At 45.1% G+C, this 21,922-nt stretch overlaps 1 protein-coding gene across 1 annotated transcript in view; it reads right to left on the minus strand.

Annotated features, from left to right (window-relative positions):
• ADAMTS17 (ADAM metallopeptidase with thrombospondin type 1 motif 17) overlaps positions 1 to 21,922 on the minus strand; it is a 151,343-nt gene that overhangs the window by 97,141 nt on the left and 32,280 nt on the right. Inside the window, exon 7 of the mRNA XM_066196414.1 lies at positions 17,844 to 17,887. Within this exon, the coding sequence (XP_066052511.1) occupies positions 17,844 to 17,887 (44 nt within the window). The remainder of the gene's footprint in view (positions 1 to 17,843; positions 17,888 to 21,922) is intronic.

Raw genomic sequence — 21,922 nt, forward strand, 5'->3', positions numbered from 1 at the left:
CACACTGGAAACAACACACTCACCACGAACCACAACTACAGAAATCACAGTGCAACCATCCAGTTGTCTGTCCAATTCAGCCTGTCCTGAATTCCAACATGACCCCTGTAAAACTCTGCTCACCATGACCTGCAGGGATGCAGCACAACTCTCCCAGAACTCAGACAGCTGTCCTGTAGTGCCCAATGGAGTAACTTTTTCTTCTGAAAACACTGTAATTTCCAGTGTACACAACTGCTGCCAGAATCCCAAAAGCCCAGCAAGAAAAATAAACTGCTGAAACACAAAGTGTAGGTGCTTTCTGTATCTCCTGATTTTCATTGCACTCGAGGACTAACAGATCTAATCTCTCCCTGATATTCACAGTACCAGCAGACATTTCTGGAGCTCTCAAGGACAAACTCCTCAGAACACAAGGTCCTCATAGCACAATTGAGTGAAATGCTCAATACTTGTGGCAGGAGAGTTTTCTGGTTATTAGGAATAACTGGAGATACTTGGCATTGAATATTGATACGACACCCAAAGGTCTGATGAGTGCCCTGGGTAACATTTCACAAGACCAGGGCTCTAGTTGAACAAGCCAGATTCAACCATGTGCCTTAATGTTTGTGAAAGGATTGTGATTCAGGCAGAAACACCCAAATTTTACCTATGGCACCACTGCAGCTCAACAGAACTCCTCAGACAATTCTTTCATCCCACACTGGAGCCCAGGCAGGAGTGCACTGCCCCATTTCCAAATTACCTGACACTTAAAGCAGCTGCCCTCCTCAGTACCTTCCTGATAAAAATGCCTTTGTGAGGCCAGACCTCTTCATGTCTGTAAACCTGCAGAGGCAGCAAGATTTAATCATCAGAGCTTAAAGGAGCGCTTTTGCTATCTTCCTTTTCCCTGTTTAATTACCCTGCAGGACAGCAATTAATGGGACATGTGGAATCCCCTCCCCAGCACTGCCAACCCTCAGCTTTACCTTTCAGTCTTTCTGCAGGGCTTTTCTGTTTCTTGGGAACCCTACTGAGGTTTTACAAGTTTAATGGATGAATCATTTATCTGCTCCTTTACCAACCTGCCCGCACACAGATATTCCCCAAGATGGCAAGAGCTTTTTTCCAGTGGTATTTGCATTGGATTTCCACTCTGCTAATTCACTGATTTGGGCAGAGGGGGCTGCCCAGACAGCAGAAAAGCGCTAGAGATTGAGACCTCTCCCAGCTTCAGGGATATCTGTCCTCACCCACACCAACAAAAGCTGTTTCAGACACCAAATGCAGTGAGACAAGAAAGCTGAGAGACGGTTTAACACTTTTTTTGGCCAAGAAGACCCTTTTAACCAAGGCCTACAAAAACGTTATTCACGTTGCACTGTAAGAGCAGACAATCTTTGGAAACCCTCAGAGGTTTGGCACAGGCACCTCTGAAACCACGTTCCTTCCCAGTGCCATTCAGCAGGATTTGTGATCACAAACATAAATATTCACCACACTGACCACACCTGAGCAGAGGTGTGGTGCCCACTGGATTTCAGGGAGAGCTGGAAACAAGCACCCTGCTCAGCCTCCTGGAGCAGATATCCATCAGTGACACAGGTACCACTGATCTTGCCTCGCAGCAAGGGAATGCACTAAAAGCCCACCTGAAATTCTTTGCAGCCCTACTTTTCTACGCTTTTATGATAAAACACCAGGATCTAAGACTTCAGCAAAGCAGGAGATAAAAGAAATTCCCTGTCTCTTTGACATCTGCTCTTTGTTCAGCGTGACATCCTCCGTGCCATTCATGGCTCCTCCCTTTCAGCAAACCATCACTCCCCTGGATGACAGCACATTAATAAATCCTCCCCATCCAGGGAGACAGGAGGAGTGCCTTAATTAACTGGGCCAGAGGAAGCAGGGTATCATCTCCATGTTTACTCTACTTTGATATGCTAACAGCCACATTCCAGAGAGCTTCTCCCCAACACTCCCCGGAGCCTGGGCTCCTGCTGCACGCAGATCTCAAACACAGCTCCTTCCTGCAATCCTGTTTCTCTAGTTAAATAGGGAGTTTGGGACATTTAATCCAAATCAGACCACCATTCCTGAACGCTGATTCCCAAATCCAGGCAGCTAATTCACCATCTGCTTATAGACATCACTGCCTGGTGCTGAAAGTCTCCATGCTCACACACACACATGGAATTACATGGGCTTCATTACTCCAAGTAAGATATATTAGGACAGCTGTTGAGAGGAAAAGGCAGGGGAAGAGCAGGCCAGGTGCATTTGAGAGAGGGATTCCAGTTGGGGATTGGACTGAATGAGTTAACACACAGCGGTGGGATGAATACAGAAGCCTGGCATAATTCAGATTTAGTGAACAAGGCAGGAAGAGAAATGGGAAGAGATTAGGGAATGAGAAGAGACAGGGACAGAAAAGCAGCAAATGGAGATAATATGGGTTTTCCAGAAGGCTTCAGGAAACATGACTTTGATCTCGTAGGCAGCAGGGAGTCACTGCTGAGGGAGGCAGGGGTCAAGGAGGGCAGGAGATAAGATCAGAAGGGAAGATGAGCTCCCTGAGAACGTCTGTGTGTGCTTACTGCTGGAGAAAAAAGGATCTACACCCCTGGGTCAGAAGTCTCTGGCATCATGGGTTCACTTGAGTCTGAGGGCATGGAATTATTCAGGCAGGGAAGTGTGGGCAAAACCTGGCACTGAGCATAAAGGTGGAAGCGCTGTTGGAACTGGTATAGGAACAAGGGATGGAAATCAGAGAGATACAAGATAGTGAGAGAAAAAGAGAGAAGCACAGGGGACAATGTTCAGGGATATCTCACACCAGAAAGGAATCAGATCTGGCAGAAGGCAGCAGAGACCTGATGCTTGTGAAAGGCTACAGGAACAGAGACCGAGAACTCAAAGAAAACATCAACAACTGTGAAACTAATCTGCAAATCAGGATTTGGATCCTGGCCCTCAAAAGTCACCTCTGCCTGGGGCACAAAGGCATTTGGATTTGAATATCTTGTGCTGGACTCATGGTGCTCAGTGGATGAACCTGCCAGTCCTTTCTACAAACTGCTGCAGAGTTCAGCAGGACCTTCCCTTCCCACATGCACAGAAACATCAGCATGACAACATGCAAAAGGCAGGCAACCCCTCAAGGCAGCAGCAGGACTCAGCACTGGATTCAGGGTTTGTGGAGCAGTGGGAGTGACTCTTTCACTGCAGTGGCTGCAGCACAGAGACACAGGATAAAAATGATTGCACATCTCTCACCTTCTGGATGGCTTGAAAAAAGGAGAGAGCTCCACCTGCACCTGCTCTAAACAACCTTTATGAATCTCAGCCTTCTCATTCCCAGATGTTATTAAAAATCAGTTGTTCAGTATTTTCATTTTGACCTGTGCTGTCTGGTGAAAGAGGCCTGAGCTCAAGAATTGCATCAGCTGTCCCCTAAGCTGAATCTTTCAGGAAATAAATAACTCACCAAATAAATAAACAAATAAATAAATAAACATATATATATATATATATATAAAACAACCCTGCCATCAGAAAGGAAAGTGCTTGTGGTCTCCCACGCCCCATCCCCACCACTCTGCCATATGCCTATGTCAGTCTGCCAACACCTGTCCTCAGGATGGATTCCCACCTGCAGGTTACCATCTCCCAAGGAATGGAAGGGCAGCCCTGGCACTGCCTGCCACAGCTGCAGCTCTGCAAACTGTGTAAGGTTCCAAAACGAGCCTTAGGGCTATTTTCATTTTTTTTTCAGATGAGTTCTGTGAATTCCACTTTTGGACTTCTCAGTTTGTCCCTGTAATTCATCTGAGCCACCTGCTTCAACAGAGGGCCTGAATTCAGAGAGAAGGAAGAAAAATATCAAATCAGAGCTTTTAATGAGACTACTAAACAAAGAAGAACATGGAAGTCATCAGCAGGGATTCTGGAGCCTTTAAATTCCTCACTATCTCCCTTCCACAATGAAGAGACAAGGTCAGACTTGGCAATAAATCAGAAAAAATATTTGGAGTCTCTGTACCAAACAGCATTAAGAGCAAACAGTCAGGGTCCAGCACTCAGTTCCAGTTTTTTCCTTCCTGCAGTTGCAAACACTAAGAAACTCATAAAGCTTTGCAAATAAACTAAAAGATTTTTCTAACAGTGCCAAGAGCTTTCCCGAGCCATGCCTGTGGTGTGGTGCTGGTCAGGGGTGGGTTCATGAGCAAGGATCAGCCCTGCAATGGTTAAACAACGTTCAGTAACGTACAATGAACAATATTTCAGTGTCTGGAGAGTGTCAGCCCAGTCTGCTGAATGCTTTGGAGATGGCTGAACACCTGTGCTGCTGATGAATGGCATTCTTCCACAGCTCCCCAGGTCATTTTTTCCATGTTCTTACAGAATGACTCAGCAATCATTACTCTCAAAACCTGAATGAATCTGTACTTTTGAAACACATTAACATTTAAAGTGTATTTTATTTTTAGGTGCTGTATGCATGTCAAAGACGTTCTCCTGGCAACATCAGAGCAGCTCAGGTGAGCTGCAGGGAAGGCAGGCCAGCAAATGGGATGAGGCACAGTGATCAAACTCCAAACAGATGCTTTTCCAAATTGCTCTTGTGATACTTCTCATCTGCAGCTCCCACATCCTGACTTCCAGGGCTGCTGAAGCTCCTGGCTTCACTCTGGCGAGATGCCATCCAGCACTGATAAACTTATTCAGAAATTCTTGATTCAGCCCTTCTGTTTTAATTCTTTGCTGAGTGCTGATTTAACCTCATGGCCTGACTTGACAAGGCTGACAAACCCGAGGGCTGTGCCTGATAAGGTTAATCGGGTTGAGTTACTCTGTTAAGTCAGAACTTGGGTTGAAAAGCTGGTCCCCAGCACCTCCATCCTGGCTGATACCTCTGCTGCCAGGGCTGGGGAGTGAAAATGATCCTTCCATGGCAGTGGGCAGTGCCATGGCTCTGCCCCTCTCCTCACACACCACCAACAGGCAGAGCATTTGTTCTGGCAGAGCACGATAGCACGGTGGAAAGGGAGGAGAGAATAAATTTAAAAATCCCTAAACTTACTGCAAAATTAATGGCTTGATTTCCTAGAGATTACCACTTCCACTCAGGGCTTCTGATGTAAACAAGGATGATGCAATCTTTCCCTAACTGGCAGCATCAGAGGGAGAAGGCTCCTTCCTCTGTTTAGTTTCCTAATTTTCAGAAAACTTCTGAAAGCCCGATATTTCTGAGCTCCATATCGTCAAATTTGATTCCAATTGGACAATGGGTTATAAAAATAATAGGGAACAACCATCACTGGGGGAGACAGACACGGGCACAAAGGACACACGGGGCACAGACACACTCACCAAACCAGGTTAAAATATTTGGGTTACTACCAACCCAAAGAGCCTCTCCCCTGGGTTCCCAAACAGAGCTGTCCATCCTGGCTTCCACTCCCCAGGAAGGGAAAGACCCACGGGGCAGTTTATGCAAGACATAAACACATCACATCACCAGCCTGACTGAAGAGAAGTAATGGCTAATTTCAGAGGTAACGTGGCTGGAGATATTTTTAATATGTCCTGAATCTAGTTTTAAAAGGTACCTCTTTCTCTAGAGTCCTCAAAAATAAAATGTCACCTTTAAAGTCACACCAGCTACAGAGAAATTCTCACTCTGAAAAAGACCAGCCTGAGCTTTTCTCACACTTAATAAAAAGAAATCTGTCATGTTCAAACTTGAGCTCCAGTGAAAGAAAACACAAATTTGGATGAATACCACTGAGCTCTTTGCAATGACTGACAGCAGCCAGAGAGTCCCTGGTGCCTCACAGACACAAGTCAAGGCACAGTCCCAGTCCTGGGGCCTTTATGGACTGAATTCAGAAGTGACAGCCCGGGAGGTTGACAGTGACAACACTAAAGAAAATCGTCACAGGATGCTGCAGGAGCCAGGGGACATTTTCATGCATGTTGTGTTCATGTTGCTGCTCCGGGGCTTTGTGCTGAAGTTCTCACAACAGGGAGAGATGTGCCTCTTCTAGTCCCACGTGTTTCCAAATAAAACACCCCCAGGAAAGGCAGGAGCTCCTCAACACCTGCCTGGGTGACACTTCCAGTTCTGAGCCACATCCCTGTGTCCCTGACTGAGAATCCTGTCCTGAGAGTGCAGCACAGTTTGCAGGGTCTCCTCAGCTGTCAAACCGCACTCAGGATTCCTGGAGGGAATTTGCAGCAGGAACAGCTGCACTTCCCAGCTACGCAGGTTGGGTATTTTTGAACCAGCCTGCCTGGGAGCCCAGTGGCAGTGGCCTCCTGGCAGCTGCCATATAATGAGAAGCATTTCCTAACAAAGCCACCTGATTAACGATAACATAATCAGCTGCACGGCATCCCCACAGAACAAGCTGGATGTGTGTTACATCCACTCCAACAGAGCCAGCTATCAAAATCAGCACAGGCTTAATCAAAGTCTCACTGGAATCAACAAATTATAACCCCCAGCGCTGGAAAAGGTGCATTCCAACATTTCCTGGCTTCTTTTACTCAGTTTCCACCCCCAGAAGGTTGACCTTTGTCTTTTTTCTTAAGTGTAAAGGCTGGAAGCTTGATTTACCTCTGTGTTCAGACCATGCAGTGGCTCAGAGACTCAGTACATGGGTGGGTGTCCTCTGTAAACCCATCAGTGCATTGAACAAAATCCTGGCTGCAGTAATCAAGAGCTGGGGTTCTTCATCATGGAAAGGGCCAAACGCTCCCAGAATCCAGACCTTTGCTGTAAGCCAGGAGCAGCACACCCTTCCCAGTTCCTCAGATGCAGAGAGACATCCCAGAGAATGCCAACAAGGGAGGGCTGTGCCAGGAACCTCTGCCCCTCACTGGGCTCCACAGAGGGAGAAGGGAAATGGGAAGATCCAAGTGAGACAGATAACCCATAGAAAGAAGTCTGGGGCAAATCAGAGAACATCATGGAAGAAGGAATAAGATAGCAAGAGGAAGCACATGAAACTGAAACATAATTATTGGACTCTGGTGAGGCAACAGACATTGCTGAAAGGAAACTACAAAATTTAGAACTCCAGTAGCCCTTAAGCAACATTTTTGTGTCGCAGGATCCCAGGATTCCCACAGGAAAGCATCTCGATTCAAAGGCTGCTGAAGTACGTGGTGCAGAAGGTCAGGCAGGAGACACAGGGAAAACCATGTGGAAGGACAGAGCAGCTCCAGTGAACAACGCTGCCCCTCTGAAGTCAACAGACGCTTGGAAGAGTCATCAAAGGGATTAGAAGGAGCACCAATACTTCCCCAGGAGCCAGGACACAGGTCGAGAGAGCTCTAGCAGGAATTTCATCCACTCTTGGACCCAGCCAAGGCCAAGCTGGAGGCAAGATTTGCTCTCTGACTGACAAAACCAGAAAAGCAAACAAACTGGAGAACACGAGAAACGTGAGCATACAGAGATACAAAATATACGTTCTAAACAGAAATCTAACTTCAGTCTTCTATTTTCCTGTCATTTCAAGAACAACAAAGTCTGATTAGACTGCTGGGCTTGTTTTCAATAAATAAAAACATGCACACAGAGTTTCCTAACTCACTGGCCAGTTTTCTTATAAATAACTGCAGTGTTTACACTGTTTGTCTGCTACAGCACAAATATTGCTGTACATGCTGGAGCTTGATGGATGATATTACCAAAACCAACAAGCAGATCCTCAGCAGAACATTCATGTGTACCCAGCAGCCCAGTTATGGCCAGCAGAGCCTTAGTGCAAACAGCTCAGGCAAAGCAGCCACACAAAAATGTATGAAACAACCACACAAAACCAACAAATGCCTTCAACCTGCTGACTGCTCACGACCACCAACCAAAGCAGGGATACAAGGCTAATTCCGAGCTAAGCAAACACAGAAATCCTTCACATTCTACAGATCATGCTGAAAGAGTACAGGAGGAGAAAGATATTTGATGGGTTGAGTCTATGGGGTTTACTATTATTATTCTGATAAGTTCAATGTATTTCTATCAGCTGATCTAAAAAGTAAAAAGACTTGTCAAACTAATCCAGGCAAAACCCTTGCAGATCATAGGATTCTGAACCTGAAATTTAAAAACCTACATAGCAGAACCCTTATGCCCAAATAAAATTCCAAGAAAATCCACTTCTCTTCAAGGGACAGTTTATACACCAAAACACACATATGTATATACCTGACAGTGATAATTTGGCTAAAATTTCACTATCTATAGCCACCTCCCTATCTAAACTGGCAAGGATTTGATCAAGGAACCCCAGTATTTTCTACAAGGAATATCCGGCCAAATTCACATGCGTAAAATTCAAAGTATTCTGCCATGCATTTTGAGACAGTAATTTATTTCCAGAATGTGTCTGTGCATTCTTGGGTCAGCTCAAAATTTCATCACCTTCCCCACAGCACCTGCCATTAATATTTCCAGCCATGGAATGAGCTTGTAGTGGATCACAGCTGGCTGGAGCACACTCCCTACTGCATTTTCAGCACACTGGTGAACACAGGGAAGATTTTCAGTGCTGCAAGGCACTGTTAGATACCCAATTCCTATTTGCATTATGTGGAGCACAATCCCAGCTGAAAAGCTTGGAGCTTGTGCTGAGGCAGTGGGAGAATTGTTAAATAAAACCCAACAACATTCCAAGGATTTAAAGTGACTTTCAGTCTACTGAGTGCACTTGGTGTAGCAAAATCCTGCCAGGACCAGACACCCTGCAAAATGGGTTAGGTATAATACCAGGTCATGTTACCAGATGATTAACCAAAGCTGGGAAAAAACCAAGTCAAATGAAAAAAAAAATCCACAGATCAAACTCCCTTCTTGGGGAAGGGGAGGCCAAGTTTTATGCACACTTCTCAGTGAGGTTTTCTTGGTTATCACCAGTAAAATCTCATCTCTATGTTACTTAAAACTTGCTCTCAAAATTGCATTTTGCCTTGGCAGCTGCAAAACAAAAGAAATGTAAAAGTACAGTAGGCAACTGTCCTTCATTTCCTTCCTTTACTCTTACATATCCTGTGTGCAACTGGAATGCTTCTATTTGATTATCCAGTGGAGCAAATGCTACAATGAATGCAATCATGCCTTATTACCCTACACGTCTGCAGCCTATTGCACAGCTATGTACAGATGTTTTTACACAAGCTTGGTTTTCTAGCTACAGGGTCTATAAAACAATAGGAACTATCTGAAATGTTTTCAAGCCAGCGAGGGATAAAGGCACTGTAAAGCAGTCAACTGGATAAAAGCCATCTATGTCTGACAGGAGAAGAAAAACCTCTGAGGTTTCTCGGTTCTAAACGCGTCAGCTTTCTGAAAGTGCTGCAGCCTGCAGCAAACTGACCAGGAATGTGTAAACAGAGGGGGAAATAAGGACCCAGGCACTGGAAAGAAGGAACACAAACCTCTGGCCTGTTGAAGGGCTTAACCACTCTTTCAGTGACCTGAAGAACTGGCTGGTGCCCAAGGAAGCGGAGCTGCCTCTGGTAGCCTTGCCTGCTGCTGGGGGTGGACTCAGCCCCAGCCAGCTCCGTCCTTGGGCTTGTGTCCCTTCCCATCTCCAGGCTGCACCAGCGCCACGGGGATCACAGCTCTGGTCTCTTTGGTACAGGGCTTTGGATTTTACTGAGGAAAGGCCCTGTTTACAGATTCATTTCCTTCTCCTCTCAATACATTCTTCTTTTTTTTGCCAATAAAATCCAGTGCAAAACCCCCTCAATCAAGGTGTTGTTTCATGGTCTGTCAGGGAGGCACCGGGAATTAACGGGTAAGGCGCTGGGCTGGAAACCGGGATGTGCAAAATCATTCCATGTTTTTGGATGAGAACCAGTGAGAAATAGTTTTTATGAGTCCCATTTTCCCCCATCCACCTGGCCTGAAGCGTGTCATAGCAGAAAATCCTGCTTTCTGCTGCAGAGAGCCTGGGGTTGGCATTCCCAGCCCAGAGGGGTTATTTATAGAGCACTGACAGCAGGTCTGACACCGTGGAAAACAAACAGTATTTATCTTTCCACAACCCTTTATAACAAAAGGGGAAGCAAGAAGCAGGGTGAGCTATGAAAGCAGAATTGATGATTTTATTTGTTTTATGATCATTCTGGGGAGACCCCCTCCGAGAAACAAACCCTCAGCAAGGGGAAGTGATAGAGCTGAGTAATGAAGCAGTGCAGCAAGCATGGAAAATCTCCATTTACATGGATGAGGCAAGAGACAAGAGCAGAAATACTACAAACCCCAAAAGACACTAATGGTCTGTCCACAGACCAAATATAATGAGCTTGTTCTGCTCGTGTCTGCTTCAAAGGCTTCTCAGCCTCACACACACAGTAGCCAGGAGCAGTTCCAGAGCTTTTCCTGACAGTTGTTTGGCAGTATGGGCTTAGCTGGACATCAATTAGGCTCCTGCTTCTCTGTTTGCAAACACAATGACCCCTTTCCGAGATAAACAGCAGAGATTTCTTTAAATCATCATTAAATGCTGCTTAGCCATAAGCAGTTGGTTGGTTCTCAAGCAGTGTCACACAAATCATCTCTAATTTAGAAAACAATTGAGGCACAAAGATGTCTAGGAAATAAAACTGTAATTCAGAAGTTCTAGCATCGTATATTCAGGAGAACCAAAACCTTAAGACCTGCCTGTCACACAAAAAGAAATACTAAAATATTATGCTTCTGATTGTTTTTTGTCCATGCCTGCATGAAAACGTACTGAATTGCTTCTGAAGGACACAATCCTGTAAATTCACTGGGAATTGTTAGTTCAAACAGTCATAACAACTCCTTTTCCCCCAGAGTGATTGCATGTCAAAGCCCCAGACATAGCAAGAGGGTGAGGGGTAAAAAGATGGGGAAAGGAACATCACATGCAGGTATCTGCCCTTTAAGCTACGAGACCAAAATTCCCAGGTGCTTTGTGTACATGTCTATATAATTTCACACAGACAGAAATGGCCCTGGAGTGGAATGCAGGACGTGTCTGCACCTGCACCAGTCAAGCTGCACAATGATTTAGTGATTTATGAGATGGAGTTGAAATCAAAGAATAAAGGCAGAGTATCAGAAAAAAAAAAATCAGCAAAGTCATGGCAAATATTCTCCCTCATGACTTACTCCTTTCGATAAAGACAGCAGCAAGCAGCTTAGCTACCCACCAGTTAGAGACTAGGCTCGGATTTGGCCTGGAATCCTGGATCCCTGAGGGGAAAGGACCATAGTCCTGGTAGCCACTGAATTTTTTGAAGAAAGCCAGGCTGGATGGGACTGAAGCAATCTGGTCTAGTGGAAAATATCCCATAGCAGAGGAAAGGAACGAGCTGGGCTTTAATGATCCTAAATCATTCTGGAATTCCATGATAATTCTATCAAGATGCATTTCATTCAAACAGTAATCAGCACCACCCTGCATAATGCTGAGATGTGATGGCCTGGAGATTATTTACTCAATAACATGTTGCCTGGTAAAGTACTCTGAGTCCTCTCCACAGCATTTTAGACAGCTGCTCACTTGCATTTATCAAAACACATCCCCAGGAACCATTAAGAAAACCATGGGAGGAGGCAAAGCTTTCAAGCTTAAATCAGCTGAAACATCCAGCACCAACTTTGGGGTGAGCCACCACAAAGACAAAAGCTCTGCCGAAGTCTGAAGGTCAGGAGGGAGCAATCAACAAGAAAAGCAAGATTTAGGATGAGCAGAGACACCCTAACAAACTAAAACAGGGTGGGAAGTTGATGGGAAGATTTTGGATATGCTGCCCTACATCTGACAACAACTATGAACATATTTCAGAAACCACCTTAAATATCTCTGAGCATTAATTAGCAATAGCAGTTAGATGGAGGACATGAAAGGCCAGGTACAGGGCAGGAAGTGTGTTATTCCTCCCTGCTGACAGTGTTTAGTTCCAGCTCCCCGAGAACAAGCTTCAAACACACACCACACTGCGAGGCCACTGTTTTATCTGCTGGGATGGGTCAGCATGACAGACAGATAAATAATGGGAAAATAAAAGGGCCTGAAACACATTTTGGGGCTGCAGAAGGAGGATGATGTATTGAGGAGAACTAATGAGGAACTGCTGGAGGTTTATGAAGACTAAAGTGGAGTAAACGTAGGGAAATTCCGTGACCTCGGTGGGCACGTCCCGCGCTCTGAGTGATGGAAAACAGACCCTCCAGGGCCTCTGGAACAGCAGCCTGGGGCTGCCCAGGCCCAGCTGAACAAAGACAACACGAAGGAACAAAACTGAGCAAGAGCTCCTGCGAGCTCTGAACTAACCCCAAAGAGAAACAGGGAAAAAGAAAAGGGGAGGGAGTTAATCGTGAGAGCAAGCGAGGGTGTGCGAGACCTCCGAGCTGGAAGCTGGAAGTACATGGAAGAGGAAAAAATGACAAACATACAGAAAACTTGTAACCCCCTCTCCACTAAACACCTGCATTTGTTTTAATTACCCAAGTTATTTCCTTCATCCGAGACAAGAAACAGAGAGAAAATTGAAAAAGCTGAGATAACTGTGAGTCGATAGCACTCACAGATTGATAAATTCCCAAAGAAAAGAGTGATCTGTTTTCAACAAAAACTCCTTGCAGCAGGACAATATGAGCTCCCAGCTAAGGACAGTACCTTTTCCAGCCAAGGAGATAAAGAATCCACCAGTGCTCTCAGTACACGGAAGGAATAAAGACAAACCTAAACAAGACTACTGAGCTGCAAAACAAACCCAAAGGCAAATAAAATTCAAATGCTCTACTTTTCTAACAATAAAACCAGAATGTAAGACGGTAATATGGAGGGTTGCATGTCTCAGGCAACACCTAAGATCAGGACCAGGATCCTGACCCCAAATGAAGCCACCACCAAGATTCTGAGTCTGGTGTAAGCAGGATTTTCCTCTGGTCTTTAGTGCACAGTGAGGCAGCCTGGCTGAAGCCACATCCCCAAAACAAGAAAAAGAAAAGCACAGACAGGACACTGAATGAGGCAGAGCAAGGGTTACAGCAGCAGCAATTCCCAGTTACCGGAGTGGCTGTGCTTATCCCAGGGCTCTTTTTAAGATTTATGCAATCTCATATTACACTTCCTTGGCACATGAATTTTTAGTGGGAATTTGGAAGAGGAGGGATTGCTAGCCAGTGAACAGAAACTGGAAGGCTGTGGTGGGTGGGGTGGGGCCCGGGAGATGGTAGAGATGAACATGCCCAATAGCCCAGCTCAGCACAGTCTGGCTTGTGCAGGCCAGCATTCATTCCTCAGCAACCAAAAGGCAAGGGACAAACTCTCCCACTGCACTGGACCACAGCTCCCTATGGCTCCCCAAAGCCAACTGCCTGACTCCACCGCCCTGCGGAGCCACAAGTGACAGAAATTTGCAGGGCTGTGAGGTGCCTTGCTTTCCCAAACACCAAATTACCTCGATGGTGTTTCTTTAAGAGAGGTTTTAACCTCCAGTTTGTTCATTTTAATGCATTAAGCTGTGTTTGGGTTTGGTCCGAAGGACAGTCCCAGCAAGGCTTTTGCTAAAGCCAGGCATTGCTGCTCTAATGAATTGTTTTAAGCAGCAGGTATTTCTATTTATTCTGGCATCAAATAAAAACCCGCCCTGGAATATACAGAAACATTCAACATGAACCACTATGGAAAATGTTTTTAATGTGAGAATTCCTTTTCCACTCAGAGCAAACCAGCTAGTCTTTTCCCTTTCCTTGGGGATGAATTCTCTGTTGTGACACTGACAGGGCACTGGAATCAACACAACACAGGGAGGAAGATTTAAATGAACAGTACAGGCAGGACGACCAGAATTGTCTCCTGCTGTGGACAGGCCAGCCAGAGGTGGCAAATGGCCAAGGAAAAGGTAAAAATGAGAAGTCCCTTATTCAGGTGTTTTACATGGAATAAAAAAGCCTACTTGGAGACACAGACCACAGACCCTCTTTTGCCAAACCTGGGCATATTTTGAAACAGTCTACTGCGATAAGCAGCCAGGAGATGGGAATGTTTTTCTCCAAACACTGATTCACTTGTGGAAAGAGTCTGGAAAACTATGTTTCTCAATCACCTCCAGTCTGTGCTTGGTTTTCTCCAGGCAGCTATTCCTCCAGCTCAGCCTGCCCCTCTGCAGTACACACACTTACTCTGCTTTCTCTTCCCCGACATCAAGGCACAGAGGAGCACATGTGACTGCAGCAGAGGTAAAGTCATTTTTAACCAGGGCAATTTAAGGATATTTAAGACACATTCTCATTTTCCATTTCCCAATTCCACACTGCCCCCAATTTTATTATTAGCTGAATGCAGGGAAGCTTCAGCTTGGATCTGGGGTAACATGTACACTGAGGAATGAAGGCCAAGCTTTGCCTTGAAATATGCAGGATCATTCCTAACTAACCGTAAAGCTGCTTATTTGGCACTGGCGGTGGAAACATTGAACGAAAGGGGCATTCTCAATCTGCTTATGTCACAGAAAGGTTGGATTCTGACAGTGTGCAAGGCTCCAAGCTGCAGCCTGATATTAATAGCAAGACATTAAACTCGAAGTTTGGCTGGCTCGGAGGCAGCTCCATTGGAACACTGATTTTTCTGCAGGAAACGGCAGCTCTGGTTGGAGTCACAGCACGAGGGATGAGCCCAAAGCAGACTCGGGAATTTTGACTGGTGTGTCACCAGGCTCTGTCACACGAAGAGAACCTTCCTGCCCAAACCGAGGAGAGCATCCCACAGCAGAGGCTGTTGGGACACAACTGTCCCACGCAGGAATATTGTTTTCCTCCTGTCCGCCTCCTTTGGAATCCATCCATTCCCAGGCCTAACTTACCCAACCGAGTGGGGTAATGAGCATTAACAAACCATTTCTCACACAAAGGTGGTTCTGTTCTATGGCGCAGACAGTGGGCTATCACCCCACCAAGACATACCCACACATTTGCCCCATTTTTGAGCTTGTTTCTGCCATTATGTAACCCTCCACACCACCCTGGCAGCTGCGCCAAGAGAATTTGAACCAAGTCCCCAGAGCAACTGGTTTCAGTGAGGGGCCCCTGCCAGAATACAAATACAAACCTCCTGCTGCTGTTCTCTCGCTGTGTCTGCATGGCAGGGAAAGCCTGCAGACAGGTTTTTCAGTATGGATCTTTCAGAGCACAAATGAACACCTCTTATGAGCCATTTAAACTTCATAATCCCACTTCCCAACAACAGCTGGGCCTCAAGGCTTCCGCCAGGGTAAGTGTTGCTTCCTCATTTCTCACAATGTAAAGAAAATCAAGGCACTGTCACTGAAAGTAACATTACCTACAGCACTCTGAGTCCTCTTACTTCAGGATATATAATCCAACAGATTCCTTAGAGTCTTTTGAACACGACTAAGCAACATCAGATTCTGGACTTGTACTGCATCACATCCCCAAGAACCCCACACTCTTTACAGGAGACCTCCCTAAGCCATGCAATCTTCTGTAGCTTTGCACTCAAAATCCTCATTTCACAGAGGTAGACAGAAGCATTCAGAATCTAGGTGACTTGCCAAATGTCACACAATGAGTCAGTGCCAGAGCTGGGAAAAGAAATCAAGAGTCTGAGAGTCCAGATTCTCTGCCTTATATAGAGCAGCAGGCTCAGTCTCCTGGTTTAGGAGAGCAGCTGCTCGCTGCATTTACAGGATGGCAGCACTGGCATTGCAAGGGCCAACCTCAGCCATAAGCAGGTGAAAAAACCCACATGCATCTGCTGAGACCATGGTCCTCATCTGTTCAGGTGTAAAGCAAGAAATGAAAGCAAGTTGCTGTTGCAGAGAACTTTGGGGAGTGCAACAACCTCAGCATAACCATTAGGACCAAACACAGTGTCACTCGCTGGACTGACTTCCTGCTGCCAAAGGCAGTCCTGCTGATTTGGAGAGGAATATCTGGGAGCCAAAGTGAGAAACAGGAATCTGGGAACAGCAGAGATGGTTGAAACAACAAGAGAAACCTTCCTAAGCCAGTATGGAGGATCAGTGGGCATCCACCTGTCTCAATTGTTGCACTCATACTAAGCACAAGTCAAAGCCACGCTACACTGCTGCTTATATCACCCAGGTATGTGCACAAGGCATGGAAGTCTGGCTATTAAAAACCTATTTATCTACAACTGACACCTGCTTTTCCCAATCCTGACAAAAGAGGAAAACTGGAGAATCTTTTGCATGGTTAAAATTTAGTACTACCAACACTAATCACTGTCTCAAACCAGCTGCGTGCCACAAAAGAACTTTCATTAATTTATTCTTCCTCTGCCATGAAAAAATGCAAATGGCACGACAAGCCAAACAGGGCACAGAAAATGCATAAGTGAAGATATAAGTGCTTTGCTGCCAAATCAGACTCTCAGGGGAAGGTAGGAAAAGCAGGATTGAAGAGAGCAAAGAGGCCAGACTGGTTTTGTCCCAGGAATATTCACCTTCTAAATATCTTGGAAAACTACACTGGAAAGAGTAACAAGTGAGTTTAATCTTCATTGCTGTGATCCTCTACTTTCTCCACTGCAGCCACAGCCTGCAGCAAGTTGCAGCACAAGAAATAATTTGGGTATTGTAAGAACAGAAAAGAAGTCATAAAAATATTTCCTTAGTCATGCTGTCTCTGGTAATATAATTCCCTGAATAGAGATCTTCAACAATACTCTCTTTAAATACGGAAAGAGCTCTGACTTTAGTCAGCATGTGTCTTCCATCAGCTTCTCTTTTTTTTTTTTTTTTTTTTAAACTTCTTTACTGTATCTCACCACATCCACCTCCAGGTATAAAAACCTTCCTCAGTGGAAGTGTGTTTTCCATTGGATACAGAATAAACACATTGTGAGGGGTTCCAAATGGAAAGAGCTTGGACACAGAGGCCAGTCCTTGCTCATGTGTGTGTTTCCTCCAGCTCTGTATTTCCTCCTCTCACCTGATCCCCACACCAGGGAGGAAAGGAGCTGCATTCCAAGATGAGCCTTCCACAGGGCTCCTGCTGAAGGCACTTCCCTCCCTGCTCTGCATCACCCGCTGTCCAAAACCCCTGCAAGTGTCTCCCTGAAAACCGGAGTGTAAGAACAGCTGAAAATTAGGATCCTTCCCAAGTTTACACAGAATGGAGGATAAGGGGCCACTTGACTTTGAGGTGAGTCTAAAAAAATTCATGCTATCATCACAGAGAGGATGCTGAGCCGTGCCTCTAAACACTGCTGCCACTGTGGGGACTAAAAAAAAAACAACCAGGAGAACACAGTGAAGGTTACTGCTACCTGAGTGAAATAAATAAACAAAGTATTTAATGTGTGGGATGTAAGGACCCTGTGTATGCAGGCTTTGGATACCAGTAAAGGCAGTTAGGAAGTAGGAGGAGGAGGAGGCTGAAAAGAAGATTTAACTTGGCTTTCCTACAATGAGGTATTCTTCTCCAGTGTCTGAGTGCCAGCTTGATCTGGGAATGTCACACAGGTTCTTACAATGGGAAACACACTCCTCAGTTAGCAAATTCTTGTCGGAGGTGAGAGAGAACTGAAAGGAACATTATGCAGACACACCAAGAGGCAGCTTCTTCTGCATCCACTCCAAAGAAGCAGAAATACTTAAGAATAACTCCTGAACCCAGAGATCTTCAGGGCTTAAAAAGGGTTAAAATTTAATGGCTTATTTATAGCTCATGCCCTGCTCAGCTAATCCGTATCTGCATGACAGAGGTACACAGAACAGCAAAACCAACATTACAGCAAACCAAAGAGTGAAAGATTACCCAGAACACTCCTCCGAGCACAGAGGTGGCTATCAAAATACCCTCCCCTGCTTCTTGGACTTACCCACAGTGTCACAAGGCTCGTCTTTGTGCACGCAGAAATCTGTCCTAGAAAGAAAAACAGAACAGAAGTGAAATGTATCCTGTGCCTCCAGACTAGGAAAAAGCAGTGGTGCATGACTCACATATCATGGGTGTTGAGGTCTGGGGATTTTGCAAGGCTGCTGTGCACTCTGCACGATGACAACACAGATAGCAGCCCTGATTGCTGCTGAGATTACAGGCAATTATGGGAACCAGCCCCATATTCCACAGGCCAATTTAACAGACTTGGATTCAGCACCTCAAAGAGCCCTGCCCCTGTCCCAGTCTGTGATGTCACACTTCTTCCACAACCGGGTTAAAACTGAAGCTCTTTCCACAAGAGAATTGTAACAATGAGGAGCAGAAACCCTGTGATGCACCCTAAACCCTAAAAGACAGTGGGAGTAGCAGATGTGTGGGGCGCAGCCCAAAGGCACAGAACTAATAACATGTACCCAGGAAGTCTCAAATCTTCACTAGAGTAGAAAAGAACATGAACAAAGCAGGACTAAACAGAGAAAGACAGATGATGACATGGAAGAAGAAAGAGAATTTCAGGATTTTCCTGGTAACAGATAAATTGGCTTCAGCTAAACTTATTACAGTCAGATTTGCCATGTTATGGTTTGAATCCAACACAGAGAAGGTCAAGAGACTCTTTTTGGTTCCCCACATCTCATCAAGGCAGAAGATACTACAGATCCCAGTGGCACCCACAAATCAACGAGGGATCCATGGAGCTGGAACAGAAACAGAATAAATGTCTTGAAGCTCACCCTCAGAGCACTGACACTTCACGTAAGAATATTTTGTACATGAGACTCCGCATGACAGAAAAACAAGTGTCCGTGGGGAAGTATTTTATAACCAAATTAATAGCTGGAGTACATTCCAATAAGCACTTAGACCTAAACTTTTAGGTCTAAGTGCTCTCTTTAGGAGCTCTCTTCACAAGGGCTGCTTCGCAGTGCAATCCACAATGAAGAGGAGCTGCAGAGAAACATCACATGTGCTAAAACATTTCAGAAGTTCCTTAACCCAAGGGAAGCTGAGGAACTGTAGGCTCTATCACCGCGGCTTTCCTCACCCTGGGAGGAGGCAAGAGAATCCTATTAGCAGATTTGGAGTGTGCCATCGAAATGCCTGAGTCCCCGTGGGATTTGGAGTTTAAGAGTTTGGCAGGAGGAAGATCAAAAATACTTAGAGAAAGATAAATACTCTGGAAAAAGAAAATACTTAAGAGAAATATAAAAATAGAGAAGTATTAAAAGTGCTCTTTCCTTGAAGAAAGTTATGAAACTGGGGTTTAGAGGAAAAGGGATTTAAGGCCCAGGACTGTGGCTGATGAATCCAGACCCTCCACACCAAACTCCTTTGAAAGCCACAAATCAAGCTGTCAAGGGCTTGGAAGGAGAGCACAAACAGCCATTACCAGCTCTTATTCAGCAGACATTGAAAACCAACCATGCTTCAGTGCAGAAAAACCATAACAACCATCAAAGTGTTAAAAAATCAGACAGGAACCAAACAAAAATCGGAAGCTACGACCACACACCGGCCCCAGCTTTCATTTTTCACTGCAGCCTGTGTCTGGACACCTTGGCATTCCAGCCTTCCCAAGGAAGACTAATGACAGTCTCCTGATGGAGCTGGCACCAGCACGCCTGCTCCACTTCCCAGAGCCAACTTGACAGAGGTTTATTTAAGGACTTATTATGTTATATAAACTGCTAAATCAAACAGATGCTTTTCTTGTGACAACAGATAGCTGAACTATTAGTGGATGGCAGGAGGCCACAGCCAGAAAAGCCTCTCTCTCTCTCTCCAGAGCCTGTCCAGCCCTGCAAATAACGCACAGAATTTCTGCTCCTCGCGCTGTCCCACACCAAAAGGTGTCTGGCACTTTCTGGCAGCTCCACAGAGGAATTACCACCATGCTATTAAATAAGGAGTCTGTAAATGATCCAGCACAACTTGCAGAGTCTCCTACGGGGGTAGAACAACCCTTGTGTGTGAAAGGAGTCCTGTGATGCTGTTTGGTCAGGGAAGGGCTTGAAGCACATCAGCAGCAGAACTGAACATCGCTGGCAATTCAAGTATAAAACCTGCTCAGCTCATCCTTAGAGCTGTCATAAACACAAGACCAAGAGACTCCATCTTCTACTCAAATATATGTACAAAAATGCCAGGATTTAAACCACCTGGACCACTGCAAATACTTTATCCCAAAACTCTGTGGCTAAACAGAAAAAGCACATCCAGACTTTTAGTCAAAAAATCAGCTTGGTGGGTCTCAGTCTTCTTCCAAAGGCAAGGAGACACCTCACCACAAAGCTGAAACTCCTACAGTCCTTCCCTGGCAGTCAGAGGGAAACCACAGCATAGAAAGGTGTTAAGAATGATCGACCTCACCTGTGGCTCAGTCACACCAGTGATTTAAATGGCCCCATCCTGGCACCTGAAAATGATCTGCTTTTAAAAAGGTTTCAATCACAGGTGTCTCCCTGGCACATTTTTGAGCTCAACTGCATGGGTGATTTTAAAGTGAGAGCTTGACATGACTGATACTATAATGATACTCAACAATGCAGGAAAGATGTTTTAATATTTATTGCATGTGCAAAGGTCTCTTATCACAGAGACATAGCTCTGTTAGCAGAATTTTTTTACAGAGCTGTGTTGAAATAAAACTTTTAGCCCAGGAGCTGCAGTTCAAATCCAACATCTGACCTTATCACACGAGGTCTTGGATAATATATTGAAATCACAGCTCTAGCTGTGAACCAGTTCTACTCTTCACTTTTAGCCACTGACTGAATCAAGCAGAACATGAGTTCTCATCCTGCGACCTGTGAAATTCTCAGTCACTATCACATCTGGTACCCAGAAGAGGTTTCCATTAGTGGAATGCAACAACTCTCAAAAAGAAATGACAACAAGCCTAGCTGTTTAGTTCAACAAAAATAGCCAGGAGAGCTCAAAACTCCTCCTCCAGTCACTCTTCCATCTGGCTCCCACCAGCTGGAAAAAAATACCTAACTGTGCTAAGCTAAACTCTGCAATTGAAGTCCTTCCTGTGAGAAAGAAGGACAGTAGTTGAACTGTGCAACAGGAATAAGCAGCATTCTGTTAAATGGCCATTCCCAGCATCCTTCAAATGACATCTTTCGACCAGTCTAACCCTGCAGGGTCATAAAGCTAAAGGACAGAGGAAACTGGTACAGTCCAAAGCCTGCCAAAATAAACTTTCCACATCCAGAGGTACACTCAGCAGCACTATGTGCCCAGTTTCCTCCATGCACAGTGAATTCCTCCATTTGCCCATTTAATGGGAAGGCAAAGAGCTGGAGAAATGTGGAAGGGAGGATCAGGCTGCAAATGGAACAACTACACCACTGTGTCAGGAAAAAACAAGTCTTTGCTTAGAGACAGCTCTGAATCCTGTTCCTGTCAGTGTTGAGACATCCTTTGCTCTGCTATCACATCACCTATAGTCTTAGGTGACCCAAACACTTCCAGCCAGGAGCTGGGATAACATCAGTGTGCCTGGAGATCTCCTAGGGAATGCAAAAGACAGAAGGATCAAGAGAGGGAATGTGTTTCAAATGAGACATGCTTCTAAAGTCACTAAGATACAGATTCTGCAGACAGAAGTTATCCTGGTCAGCTGCCTGTTAAAATATGGAGTACACTATCCAAAGATGCCAGAGACCTGAATTTCTGCAAGTTCAAAACCAGAATCTGAATGAGAAAATGATGGTTATAGAGACCACAACATTATATTCAGACCTTCAGGGCTGTGGTAGATTATTCCCACTGTGTCACTTATTTACCGAGCTGGAAAATGCATCTTATTTCACAATCACAGTGTGTCTCTTACCTGGAACTCAGGCAGATACCATTAAAATCACACAAGAGGGTGTTTGCCACCTAAGTAATCTACTTTTGCATACAAATGAGGGTATGGGAAACATCACTTCGAGGTGAAGTTTCAAAAAGCAAGCGTGCCTTGGTGTTTCAAATGAACCCAGCCAGATTGGAACCAGAGGGATTTCTTCA

This window comes from Chamaea fasciata, unplaced genomic scaffold (assembly GCF_029207755.1).
Source record: "Chamaea fasciata isolate MVZ Bird 193981 ecotype frontalis unplaced genomic scaffold, bChaFas1.0.hap1 SCAF_14, whole genome shotgun sequence".
Taxonomy (NCBI): domain Eukaryota; kingdom Metazoa; phylum Chordata; class Aves; order Passeriformes; family Sylviidae; genus Chamaea; species Chamaea fasciata.